The sequence below is a fragment of the Podarcis melisellensis genome (genome assembly GCF_964234715.1).
Source record: "Podarcis melisellensis genome assembly, chromosome: 2".
NCBI lineage: Eukaryota > Metazoa > Chordata > Lepidosauria > Squamata > Lacertidae > Podarcis > Podarcis melisellensis.
In genome coordinates, this window is record NC_138529.1 from 7035455 (window position 1) to 7048831 (window position 13377).

Consider the following 13377-nt stretch of genomic DNA (forward strand, 5'->3'; position numbering starts at 1 on the left):
ATCAGTCTTGGGGCCTATTTCTCATTCAGAGTCCCAGGCAGGCAGAATAATGTTGAATTAAACATTTTCCATCTGGAACATATTTTTTTTTAAAAAAATAATTTTTATTAATTTTCAAATACAAATTTATAAAACCATATCAAAATTTATCACACATTTTTTTCTTTTTGGACTTCCTTCAGCTTCTCTGCCAATCATCCGTTCTAGTTTTTATTATTTACACATTTCCTAATTTTAATATTGCCTTTTAATATACCCTCCCAATCTTATTTTCTTTTTTTACAATATTCCTTATACTTTCACAGAGCCTCTTTAAAACCCACAAGTGTTATCTGTTCATCACATATAGTCTGGAACATCTTTAGCTGGCAACCATCTTCTGCAATGGCTTCCTGGCTTCCCTTTTTCAACTTTTGTGATAGTCATCACCTTGGGGTATTTGTTAGGGGCATAACTCTGCTTGCTAGTTGATTAATCATCTGGCCTTTCAGTGATGAACTGGTTATGCTAAAACTAATTCAAATATTATGAAAACCTCAGTTCAGGGGCCTTTCCGAGAAGAAGTGAGACAAATTTGCATCAGTGTCTCTGGGCAAGTTCAAGTGGCAGATGGTTGGGGTCACACTGGCACTGAAGTCAGGGCACTGCTGAAAAGGCCCTCCCGTTGGCCCCCACTCCACCTCTTCTGAGTGCCCCGAGGAAGATTCTTACAGTTTGAGTAAGGCTCACATGGATAGAGACACCTGAAGGCACTTTGATCCCAAGCCATTTAGAGGTGCAAAACAAGGGCAGGGAACCTCATTCAAGCCAAGGGCCACATTTCCTTCTGGGCAACCTTTTGAGGGCCACATGCCAGTGGTGGCACCAGAGGCAAAAGTAAGCAGAGCAATGAGACTCTGTACAGCAGGCTAGTTTCTGCACACATGCTTTAGCCTCTATATAGGCAAGCTAGAGGCATCACACACCCCCAGCCTGTCAAAAACACCCAGAAGAGGGTGCAAAACAGAGGGAGGATATGGCTGGAGAAGATGTGTAACCTGGAGAGAGAGATTTGGAGGACCTCATTCGCCCCCTGAATCATAAGGTCCCCACCTGTGCTGTAAAGGTTAAGGCCGGTATTTCAAGCTGGGATTTTTAAATGGACCAGGAGGCCAGTGTAGTTGCTTTAAAACTCTCCACCGAGATGCAAAGAGCAGCATGGGAGCGACTTGTGAATCAGTGCCCTGCTGAGCGTCCAGTTCCCCTTTTCACAAGGGAATTGCTTTGGCAGCAACCAGCTCTGGAGGTCTATCGTAATTGTAGTATTGTAGAGATGGAGGGGACCGCAAGGGTCATCTAGTCCCACTCCCTGCAATGCAGGAATCGATTTGCCCAACGTGGGGCTCAAACCCACCACCCTGAAATTCAGAGTCTCATGCTTTCTGTGACTCTTTCCAGGATTCAGTGGACACAGCTCTAGTAGCTCCCAGGAAGCAAGCTGGTGTGTGCAGCACCCGCTCTAATGTAGACACCTGACTGCCAGGTGGTCACTTCTAATGAAAAGCCAGCCTGTAGCACAGTGCAGATTGGCCTGGATGCTGTGAGCACACATCTGATACAGTGCTAGCTTGGGAATTTGTCATAGGGCAGGCCCAGCCTTAAAAAACACGTCTGTCTGCCTGCTTGCGTGTATGTATATAAATATATATGCCTTGTACCTGGTTTTCTGTGTGCTCAGTTCCTGCTTACGCAGGGGGAGATTTGAGCCTATGCCTTGTCGCATGCCAAGCTGCTGGGCTTGTGGCCTGTTGAGAGGAGCCCCCGTGAATCCAGAGCTTGAGCGCTCTACGCAGCTTTTGTTCTCGAACGTCTCTCTCTCTCTGTGTGTGTACGGCTGGGGGGTGTCTGTGGGCATAGGTATGGTGTGTGATCCCTCTCTGCCCTCCAGGTTTGATTTTGAGGGCCTGGAAAGTGGTGAGGATGGAGCGCTGGAAAAGCTGAAATCCTGGAGCAGGTCCATAGAGGATCTGCAGCACCCCAGCACCCTGTCTGCACCCTACGCCAACAGCCTTGCTCGCTCTGCGCGCCAGTCTGCCCTCCGGTATGTACCTCTGCCCTGCTGCGCCTTCTGGTGTGTAGCCTTCTGAGCTCTGTAATAATAATAAACCCCCTCCCTGCTTTCTGCCCTCCAGGGGATGCCGTGTGCTGATCTCTTCTCCCCACTCCCATCCTTCCCCCCTGATGCTCCTCTGGCGGTAGCTGGCCATGTCTCCTCTCTGCTCCAGGCCTTCTCTTTTGCCATGCTCTGTTTGCCTGTCTTTGCTGGGTCTCCTGTTCTCTCTCTTTCTCTGTCCTTGTCACCTGGGTAAGTATTTCTGCACTGGGCTGCTGCGTGAGGAATTCTCTGCACACTCCCCGGTACATGAAGATGTGTGTGGGAACAGAGAGGGGGCCCCTGCGGTCCACACCCAGGGCTGGTGGCCTGGTGGCAAGCAGGTGGCCAAGCGGCCAATGTGGACGGATGGTCCAAGAGCAAGGTCCAAGACTCCTGGTACCTCGCTGTCCGGAGGTTCCTGTCCTGGGAATGGACATGGTTCAAACTCCAACTTAGTCACAGGTCCGTTGGCTGACTTTGGAAAAGCCCCTTCTCTCTCAGACTCTGATTCCCATCTGTAAAATGGAAAGAAAAACAGTTTTACCTCGCAGGGCTATTGCTCCTGACAATTTTAACTGTAAGCCTGATGATTCTTGATAATAGTAGGCATTCGGTACTTTGAGGTGGCTGGATATCCTTGCAGGTCCAGCAGAGAAATTCTGTGGTGTATTTGTTTATTATTTGTTTCATAAAAAATTACATACCACTTGATTGTAAAAACAAACGAGCACCCAACCACAACCTCAAAGCAGTTTACACATTGAGGCAGCTATTGAGCAACAAGGGCTGCTGAAAGATTATTATCATTTTTCTCCTTCAAAGTGTGATGGGTGGTTTGAAAGAAGTATTGCTGTTTGTGGTATATACATTCATTTGGGAGGCTTTTGTGTTTACCTAAATCCTGCAAAACATTGTTGACCAAGATAAGAAACAGAACACGTTGAAACAATGCTTTTTTTGTATCATTTCCTACTCTTTGCCTCTAGCCTAAGAAATATTAAACCAAGTTTAGAGGGTACTCCAGGGTTGGTACCCATGGGTTGGGTGGACTCCTTTTCTTAGTTTGGTCATCTGGTTCCCTTTCCAACTCATGACTTTAAAAATTGGGAGCTCCTGAGTTCAGACATTTTTAGTTTAGGCATAATACCTGTGGGAACTCCATCTTGGATGAGAGTCGTGGCTGCGAAGGGATCAGTTTCTCCCCATACTGTCCTGGAGAGACATGGCAGATATATATGCTGAGCTCCAAACTCAGCCAAAGGCTCAAATCAGGCCAAACATACCGTATTTTTCGCTCTATAGGACGCACCCAATCATAGGACGCACCTTGTTTTAGAGGGGGAGAACAAGAAAAAGAAAATCCCTCTCTGCTCAGCGCCCCTTCAGCGAAGCGGCAGGAGAAACAGAGCCCCTCCCATTTCTCCTCCCGCTTCGCTGAAGGGGTGCTGCGCTTTAGCTGAAGGGGCACCTACCCTTCAGCGAAAGGAACCCGAAGCCTCCGGATGCTTCAGGCAGCTATCTTTGAAGCCTGGAGAGCGAGAGGGGTCAGTGCGCACTGATCCCTCTTTCTCTCCAGGCTTCAGCGAAAGCAACGCGAAGCCTCCGGAGCGCAGTGGGAGCGCTCCCACTGCATTTCGGAGGCTTCGTGTTGCTATCGCTGAAGCCAAGGAGCTTGCATTCGCTCCATAAGACGCACACACATTTCCCCTTAATTTTTGGAGGGGAAAATGTGTGTCTTATAGAGCGAAAATATGGTACTTTTCCTCCTTGATCATTGAGCTTTTCGGCCCTTGTGTTCTTTCTGTGTCTCAAACACCTAAAGAGTATTCCAGATTTTTGACAAGAAACTTCTTTATTCCTTTTGGAAACCCCCATTTAAATCCCCAGTGTATTTACAATATTTTTGCTTCAGGTTTTTGGGAACTGTATATATATATATTTAAGCAGCATGACTTTAATTTCTCCTTGTTTCAGCAAATAAAAGCTGAATGCCCTATCTCTTGAGGGGTGTTTGTGCATGTGTTGAAAGCTAAAACCGACAACGGTGGTCTCCTGGAACTTAGCTTTTAAGAAGATTAGCAAAACCCCTGAGTTGATCTTAGACTCCAAATGAGCGGTAGCCATTCAGCCTTTCTTTTGCCAGCGAGAAACCCACATCTTGGGCAAACCTTCTGACAGAAGCTGGTGGTTCTAATTACAGCTCTCCCTTCCTGTTCTTAGCTGCGGCCGTGACCTCATCTCTGGCATGGGGCAAACATTTTTTTGAGCCTCACTGCTTTTTCTCTCTGTGTGTGTGTGTATGAGTGTGCTAAATGTAGGACTCTCTTTTTGCCAGATACACCACCCTTCCCAGCAGGAAAGCCCTGAAGAACTCACGGCTGGTTAGCCAGAAGGATGACGTCCACGTTTGCATCCTGTGCTTGCGAGCCATTATGAACTACCAGGTAATGCTGGCAGAACCGTTCTATTGCCTGCCTCTAGCTAGGATCAGGGATGCCTGTGGGCTGCAAGTCTAAACCCAACATTTCATGAGTGGGGAAAACTGAATTCTACCCTAGCAGAGTAAAATAAATCAAAATGTGTGCTTGTACTTATTTATTTACATTTGTAGCCTGGCTCTATCTAAAGGGCCTGGGATGGGTTGTGGGAGTTGGAAACAAGTGCAGATGATTGGACACATAAGACGTGTGTGTGTGTGAAATAAATCTGAGCCAAAAGAACATTTTTGAGGGGCAGGAGGGAGGCATGAACCCCTTTGTTATTGTGCGATGTGTGATATTCCTTTGAAAACACATCATTTATTTATTTTTAGTAATGCCAGTTTCCTAGATGATTTGCACTATATAATGACTCCACTCCAGGCTGTGCCTGGGCTGCTAAATCAACAGTTTCGCTGAGGTTTCACTGGTTCTTTCTACTCCTAATACATCTATGCATTTCTTCCCCTTTTTGCATGTCAGTATGGATTCAATCTGGTCATGTCTCATCCTCACGCTGTCAATGAGATTGCCCTCAGCTTGAACAATAAGAACCCCAGGTAAGGCGGCTGGGTGTTCAGGTGCGCTCTGTGGAAACGTGGATAACTTACCCTCTATAGGTGGACTAATGTGGCTCCCTTTGTTCGGCTCTTAGTGTGTTTAAAAATGCCAGGTCCTGCTTGCCTTACAACCAGTGTCAAGTCTCTTCAGCTGTCCCTTGGGCTTCTCCTACCAGTAAGGGGTTTTAGTTGTGTAATGGGACTAAGAATTTCACATCCACAGAGAACTGCTGTCTTCAAAACTCTTCACAAAGAAGTCAAAGCTGGTGTCACAGGTGCTCCCCAGCACACGGCAGATAGTTAACTCTTCATTGACAAAAGTGGACGCTGAGAATAGTTTCTAGGACTCTGAATACTTACACATACCAGTCTGTCGTCTAAGCTGCTGTTCACAGTTCTGCGCTCTACAGAGCAGCTGCAGCAACAGGGAACCACTCCCCCTTCATCTTTTTATGGATCCCCCCCCCCCGTTCTGGGAGACAGTGGTGTGGGAGCGGGTGGGGAAGCCCCCAACCTCCAGCTCTGAAGCTGTCATGGACTGGCTGGGCACAGAGGAGTGGTGGGAAACACCAGCTGGGGAACTCCCCAAGGAAACTCACAGGGGAAGAAGGCTCAGAGCCAGGGGTTTGGTGGTGAGACAACAGAAGCTGCCTCTGCCTCTTGCCTCCTGGCAAGTAGAGGTCCCCACAAATCACTGCTCTCCCACAGATCCCTTCCCCTGGCGCACACGAGTCAGCGTCCTTCTGGTCCCTGACAGCTGGAGACAGACACTTGTTCTTAAGTGAGCTGAAAGTGGCTTGAGTGAACCATCACATTCCATGAGGCCCTCCAGACAGATTGATATTTGTTGTTGCATGTGATTGATGCAGTACTAGTGCACCAGGGCTAGATTTATACAGTGGTGCCCTGCAAGACGAACGCCTTGTAAGACGGAAAACCCGCTAGGCGAAAGGGTTTTCCGTTTTGGAGGCGCTTCGCAAAACGAATTTCCCTATGGGCTTGCTTCGCAAGACGAAAATGTCTTGCGAGTTCCTGCGGGGGTTTTTCCCTTCCCCCCTTTTTCTAAGCAGCTAAGCCGCTTATCAGCTGATCCGCTAAGCTGATAAGCCGCTAAAAGCCACTAAACCGCTAATAGCGCTAATCCGCTAAGCTGTCAATGGGCTTGCTTTGCAAGACGAAAAAAACGGTATACGAAGAGCCTCACGGAACGGATTAATTTCGTCTTGCAAGGCACCACTGTAGTGGATCATCCACACATCATTCCACCTTTTTAGATGTCCTCTGATGCTTCCCCAGTGTTATTGCCCCACACTCTTACACTGCAGTGCGACAAAAGTGGGGGTCCTCTAAGAAAGAGAACATTTGTGTTATGAAATGTTACAGGATTTCAGCAGGAAATTAGGGGACATGCACTGATTGGAAAGGAAGCAGCAGAGCCACCCTTAAACGTTTGCTGGTATAAGGGTACCAATTGGGTTGCTCGAGAGCAATCAGGCAAATCCCTCCTGGTTGGCTGTAAAGCCTTGTTATTGGTGCCAAAAAAAACCTTCACCATGCAGAGCGCCACTATTCCGTGGCTCCCTCATTCACTGGCAGAATCTGAGAGTGGGCGGTCCTTAAACCTTCCCCAGCAGAGTAGTTTCTTGACGCCCAGTCTGCACTTCCCCTCTCTGCGCAGAAGCCTACTGCGCAAGGAGGGCGTGGGTAACAGAGGACCTCTCTCCTCCCCACTTTGCTCAGGCAAGGTGTCCTGGCACTGCCTCGCCTCCCCTGAGCCCTGCAGCTCCTCTCCGCTGGAGGCGTGGTTACTCTCCTCCGCTGAGGAGGTGCTGCTTCCCACCATCTTTGGGGGCTCTCTGTAATCCATCCGGCTTTTCCCCTCTCGCCTCTGAGCCGATGGAAGTTCCCTGACAGCTGGCACAAACAGTATTGAAAACAGGATCGTGTATAACTGCCCCAAGACTATCATGAGCACAAATCTTAACAGATGCACGATAAAAAGGATGTCTGGAGGGGTCCGTGGTGTGTGCGTGTTTGTATGATACCATGGATCCCTCCATATATTGCCTCTCGTCAAACAAGATTTGCAGTTTTTTGAAACACTTCACGAAACCCTGCAAAACCTGTTTAGCCAACATGGAAATGGGATGAGTTCACACGCTATTAGCAGCCATCCCTCCTTCAAACAGCCATCGGCTCTGAAAAACAAACCGAAACAATGGCCTGCCTCCAGCTAGTGAAACTGATTTCGAGCAGGTTTTAATTTGCAGAACAGATGTGGACTTGGACAACTTTCTCCTGTTTCCTCATATTGTTTGGCCTAACCGAAATCTCTGTGCACAGCCAGAAAAACTGTCTGGGCCATGTTGTTGATATAAAGTGCATTGATCATCTGCGGTTTCCAGGCCTTCCATTGCAAAGTTGCTGGTTTACATCTTGTGTTGGCTTATCACATATCCAGTCCTGGCACTATATGATGAATGGGCATTTATACAGAGGGAAGCAAGCTCATGAGTGAACCATGTCCCTGGGGGTCTTTTGGTATGCTCTGCAAAGTAATGTTTACAATATGAACTGCAAAATGTAATTTATATACAATATTTCTTCTTCTTGCATAGACGTTATAAGTTTGCACTTTTTTTATTGCCTCCCCTTGCCCTAACAATATTAATTCAGCATTTGAAAACGCATCTCGGTTAGGAAACTCCCTGCTGGTTCTCAGTCTAATGACCAATCTTGCCCAGTGTTCTGTATTTGATAGCAGCCAAGGAGACTTGGGCTGTTTTTTAAAGCCTTCACAATACTTCATCAGGATTTTAGTGTGCATTTCCCCCCCTATGTACACGTTTGCATGCAATTTTGCCAAACATGCACACTTTTGCGAACAATTTCCCCTGAATACAACGCATTTTTGTATACCACTACGCCATCTCAGCTCTCCAGAAATTAGAAGAGACACCAGGGTTTTTTTTACGACAGAAAGTGGCTTATGCCAAATCAGAACATTGGTGCATCTAGCTCAGTACTGCTGACACTGGCTGGCAGGTTTCGGGCAGGAGTCTTTCCTCAGTCCTACCAGAAGACACCAGGGATTGAACTTGGCGCCTTCTGTGTGCAAAGTAATGGCCATTCCTCATTACATCTGGGCAAATCAAAGCCAGCCAGTGTCACCCACCTGGGCAAAGTGAGAGAGAAGGTACCTTTTAATAACTGCACCTTTTAATAATTGTGTAGAAGATGGAATTTCAGCAGGTATAGTTTGCATGAAAACCAGTGGGAAACACTGCTTAACCAAGAAGGCAGTGGGGCCTAAGGAGCAAACCAGATACAGTGGTACCTCGGGTTAAGTACTTAATTCGTTCTGGAGGTCCATTCTTAACTTGAAACTGTTCTTAACCTGAAGCACCACTTTAGCTAGTGGGGCCTCCTGCTGCCACCGCGCCGCCGGAGCATGATTTCTGTTCTCATCCTGAAGCAAAATTCTTAACCTGAAGTACTATTTCTGGGTTAGCGGAGTCTGTAACCTGAAGTGTATGTAACCTGAAGTGTATGTAACCCGAGGTACCACTGTACACTGTTGTTCAGATAAAGTTCTGCAAGCTGCCCTTTAATTGGTAAGGTGAGAGATACAAAGAAAAACAAGCTGCTGTTAAAGTGGCAGGATCATGCCAGACATGGGCGTAAAATACTTAACTGACTGACCAATTGCATCACAGATAACTCGGTTCTGCCCCCCTGACATAAAGCCTGCTCCCCGTAAAATAAATCTTGGCTCTGCCCATGATGCCAGATATATGTGGAGTCACTCTGCCCCTTTATCCCTAGAGGGGAACCCTCTGTTTTACCCAGCATTAGTTGCCGCACCAATGGATGTGTTCAGCTGGAAACCAGAAATGATCAAACTGCACTAGGAGCAGGGGCAAAGCTGAACAGTCAGGGACACCTGCTGATCACAAAACCTACACCTGTGTTGCAAAACTGGAATAGACAGCGGCTTGTTGGAAGCATGGCCCCCTGACAGGAAAGCCTCAACTTTGAGTGATAGGGGTAGCCAGTTTGGTACCCTGCGGGTGTTCTTGGACTTCAGTTCCCACCAGCCCCAGCCAGCATGGCCTGTGGTTGGAGATGATGGGAGTTGTAGTCCAACGACCCCTGGTGGTCACTACACTGGCTGCCCCTGCTGCATGCCTCTGCAACAATTGCATCTGAAGGATGCTGTTATCATTGTGGGATATATTCTGCGTCACCAGCAAAATGACATTGCTTTTCTTTCTGGTTGGTGGCACATCCTTGCTTCTCTCTTTTCTCTCCAGGACAAAAGCCCTGGTGTTAGAACTGCTGGCAGCTGTTTGTCTGGTGCGTGGCGGCCATGAGATCATTTTGGCTGCTTTTGAGAATTTCAAGGAGGTGAGGACTAACCCACAGCACCCTGGGGGAAATCAGCAACGGGGAACCTGCAGTTATTCTTGAGCTCCCATCAGCCCTGATCATTGGCCATGATAGCTGGGGCTGATGGGAGTTGGAGTCGCAGAAACACCAGAACAGCACAGGTTCCCCATACCTGGGAGAGACATGAAACTTGGAAGAGGAAGGGAAGGCAAGATGAGGGAAATAGATGCAGGAACATGGCAATGAACGGCTAGAGGGGTGTGCGTGTGAGTGGGGACAATTAAGTAAAAAGTTGTGCGCACAAGGACAAATGGAAAGATAGATACGCAAGTTGAGGGAGGGAGGTGGAGGAAAAGTTGTGTAGCATAAATGGATAGAGTAGCATTGGCCAACCTTTGATCCCAAATCAGAGCCCATGTGTTAGTGCCACTTAGGAGCAAGCTACAATACCAGCACACCTTGGTACCTGTTTACCTCTGCCTTCCTGAGCTCAGGAGTGGGCCTCTACACAGGTAGCTCCACTCCACACCATAACTGCGCTTGAAAGCCCACCAGTCCTATTTTTGGATGGCATAAAGCCCTGTAGCCTTTCATTCGAGGGGAAGTTGATTGAAGGCTCTTCTCTCGACACCCTCAGTGTCTGAGGTTAGACAGGTGGACACCAGGCCTCCTCACCCACATTATGGAGTTCCTTCCCTACGTGTGTGAGCCTGGCACCGTCTTTTAAGTGCCAAGCAAAGCCTGTCCTGTTTGCTTAGGCTTTTAATATCATCTGATCTGCCTTTTTGTGGCATCTTCTCCTCCCCACTTTTTTGTGTATTTTGTCTTAATGGATCCTGCTCTCTCTTAAATGATTATTATTAGCATTATTAATTGTTTTATTCTGCTGTTTGCCCCCTTGAAACATCCATCAAAGGCAGGGAATTCTAAATCCAAAATTAAAATTTAAAAAGAGGTGGAGCCTGCATATGCAGGGTAGAAGGAGAAGGAGCCAATTCTCTCTCTGCCGAGGGATTCAAGCAGAGCTGCTTGTTCCTCCTGCCCGGGCTGCTTATGTGTGGCTGGGTAAAGGAATGAATACAGGAATGTGCTTGAGAATATCGGAATGTGCATGCGAATCTGGTAGAAGGGATGAATAGCTACGTGAAGGGGTACTTATGGAGAAGTCTACAAAGACTGCATACCGGGAACAGTCTGTATTTGGCTGGCTCGCCAGTACTAAAGCACCCTTAAGACCCTGCTGTGTTCTCTGCTTCTCAGGTTTGCAAAGAGCAGCACCGCTTTGAGAAGCTGATGGAGTATTTCCGCAACGAGGACAGCAATATTGACTTCATGGTAAGGAGCAAAAGCCCTGGTGCCCTGAGTTGCATAAAAGCGCGAGTCACTTTTCTGTTTATGCCAGCAGCTCCCACAATCTGATGCGAAGGACAGGTTGCGGTATATACAGTGTCTCTTAAATGCAAGATTATATACATGCTGTCACTGACCGTGCTGTGGGCAAGGACACATTCCAGCCAGGCATAAACACTCAGGCCAGTGGGGAATGTGGCCAACAGAGTGTGGACCAAGAAGAGTTCTGATATCCGGACAGAGCCGTCAGTAGCTTCACCACCCCTACTGTGGATAATAGATGGACCAATGCTCTTTTTTTAAAAAAAAACTATTTAATCGTTTTTTTGATACAAACACCAACCACAAAAGACACATACAACAAAAACCTTAATAACAATAATACAGTGGTGCCCCGCAAGACGAATGCCTCGCAAGACGAAAAACCCGCAAGACGAAAGGGTTTTTCGTTTTTTGCGACGCTTCGCTAGACGATTTTCCCTATGGGCTTGCTTCGCAAGACGAAAGCCCATAGGGAAATCTCCGGGGACCTCTTTTAAATGCTGGCGGTGGGGAGCAAAGCCTTCCCCCCCCCTCCGGACTTCAGAAGAGGTCCAGGAAGGCCGGCGGGGGCGAAAGGCTTTGCTCCCCACCGCCAGCATTTTAAAAGCGGTCCGGGATAGCAGGGAAGCGCTTCCCGCTATCCCGGACGGCTTTTGAAGGCAGCTGGGGGGAGCAAAGACTTTTGCCCCCCGCCCGCCTTCGGAAGAGGTCCTGGACCTCTTCCGAAGGCGGGCGGCCCCCCTGCCTGCCTTTCCGGGAGAGCGGGAAGGCAGCACTGCGTTTTCCGCTCTCCCGGGAAGGCAGGCAGGGGGGAGCAAAGACTTTTGCCCCCCGCCAGCCTTCAGAAGAGGTCGGGGGACAGACTGTCCCCGGACCTGGTCTGAAGGCGGTTTCCATAGAAACGCATTAATTGATTTTTAATGCATTCCTATGGGAAACCGTGCTTCGCAAGACGAAAAACTTGCAAGACGAAAAGACTTGCGGAACGAATTAATTTCGTCTTGCGAGGCACCACTGTAACACAATTTGATAATTCAGATTTGAATACACTGATACACCTATGACTACACCTTTTTAAACAATATTTTCCCACCTCTCTCTCCTCCCACTACTTTCCACCACTATCTGCCTTATCACTTAAATATTCGTTCCAGATTTCTTCATATTTATCCATTCTTATTTTGCATCAACATGGACCAATGTTCTGACGCAGTATGGGCGGCAAGCATTTTGCACAGGAGTCCCATTCCTGGCCCCTCTGCACATTGGCGGAGCACACATAAGTGCGACCCACTCCATTATATCCCTTTATGCCCCAGATCTGCCCTCTTCCAGGTCCAAAGTACCCATGTGTCAGCGATCACATGCCAATTGGACTTGCCTAAAATGATCGCCACCTGCATAACACAGTTCCCTATATTTCTAATTACCATGTTCCAACATAGAGCTGCAAAACCCCAGTATTAAAGCACACTGCATCTGCATGCTAGCCAATTGAATTTTAGGAAGCAACATAGGAAGATGCTTTACTATTGGTCCACCCCAACTGGCAGCCGCTCTCCAGAATTTTGGGCAGAGGTCTTTTCCATCACCTGACTCCTGATCCTTTTTTAAAAAACTGGACATGCTGGAGACCGAACCCACGGCATGAAAAGTGAATTTCTGCCGCTGAGCTGAACTCCCTCCTCTTAATTATGCAAAGCTCCTCCCAAAAATCATGGTAGCTGAGGTGCAGGGATCTCAACCCCAGAGGCCTTCCCCATCTGTGCAGGCATTCCCATTTTACACTGTGGATTGGATTGGTAGAGTCTGCATATGGACACCAACTTACTGGGTACCTATCTCTGCTATGGGGTAGGGACTCTTTCCCGCCCCCCCCAATCCAATTTATGTACTGTGTCAAAGACTGTGGCAGCGCTCTTGCACACAGTCAATATATTTTTATTGATTGATTTAATACCTATTAATCAACAACAAAACAACTCCTAAATGGTTTATAGTTTACAGTGCAAGCTGCCTGGTTTACAGTGCAAAACAGTAACTTGGCAGCCTATGTTCCCATCTGCCTTTCCCAAGTGCTTCCACCTAGTGGGCCATCATGTATTTTAAAGGTCTTCTGCCTATTGCCATCTATCTCTCAATGCCATTGCAGACCTAGGTCTGGCTCTTGCCTCTTCATTCCTTCTCTTTCCCAGCAAATGGATTGATGGTGGGACTTTTCACAGGTGCATTCCCCAACTGTGGTGTCCTGGAATGTAGGCTTTTTAAACATTTGATCCTGTATCGGTGGAACATCTAGACCAGGGGTCTGCAACCCGCGGCTCCGGAGCCGCATGTGGCTCTTTTACACCTTTGCCGCGGCTCCGGGGCGGATACTAGCGAGGGGAGGAGGTGCATTGTGCGCCCCGACACTCCCCACTGTGGC

General features: G+C 47.9%; 1 protein-coding gene across 8 annotated transcripts in view; it reads left to right on the forward strand.

Annotated features, from left to right (window-relative positions):
• FMNL3 (formin like 3) overlaps nt 1-13377 on the forward strand; it is a 110274-nt gene that overhangs the window by 68968 nt on the left and 27929 nt on the right. For 7 of the 8 annotated variants that reach the window (XR_014165701.1, XM_081900714.1, XM_081900713.1 and 4 more), the window contains exons 6-10: nt 1928-2080; nt 4470-4578; nt 5095-5171; nt 9485-9578; nt 10821-10895. Coding sequence is in view for 7 of the 8 variants with exons in the window: in XM_081900714.1 (XP_081756840.1) it covers nt 1928-2080; nt 4470-4578; nt 5095-5171; nt 9485-9578; nt 10821-10895 (508 nt within the window). In the remaining variant the exon portion in view is untranslated. The remainder of the gene's footprint in view (nt 1-1927; nt 2081-4469; nt 4579-5094; nt 5172-9484; nt 9579-10820; nt 10896-13377) is intronic. The other variant, XM_081900719.1, reaches the window with a different exon arrangement.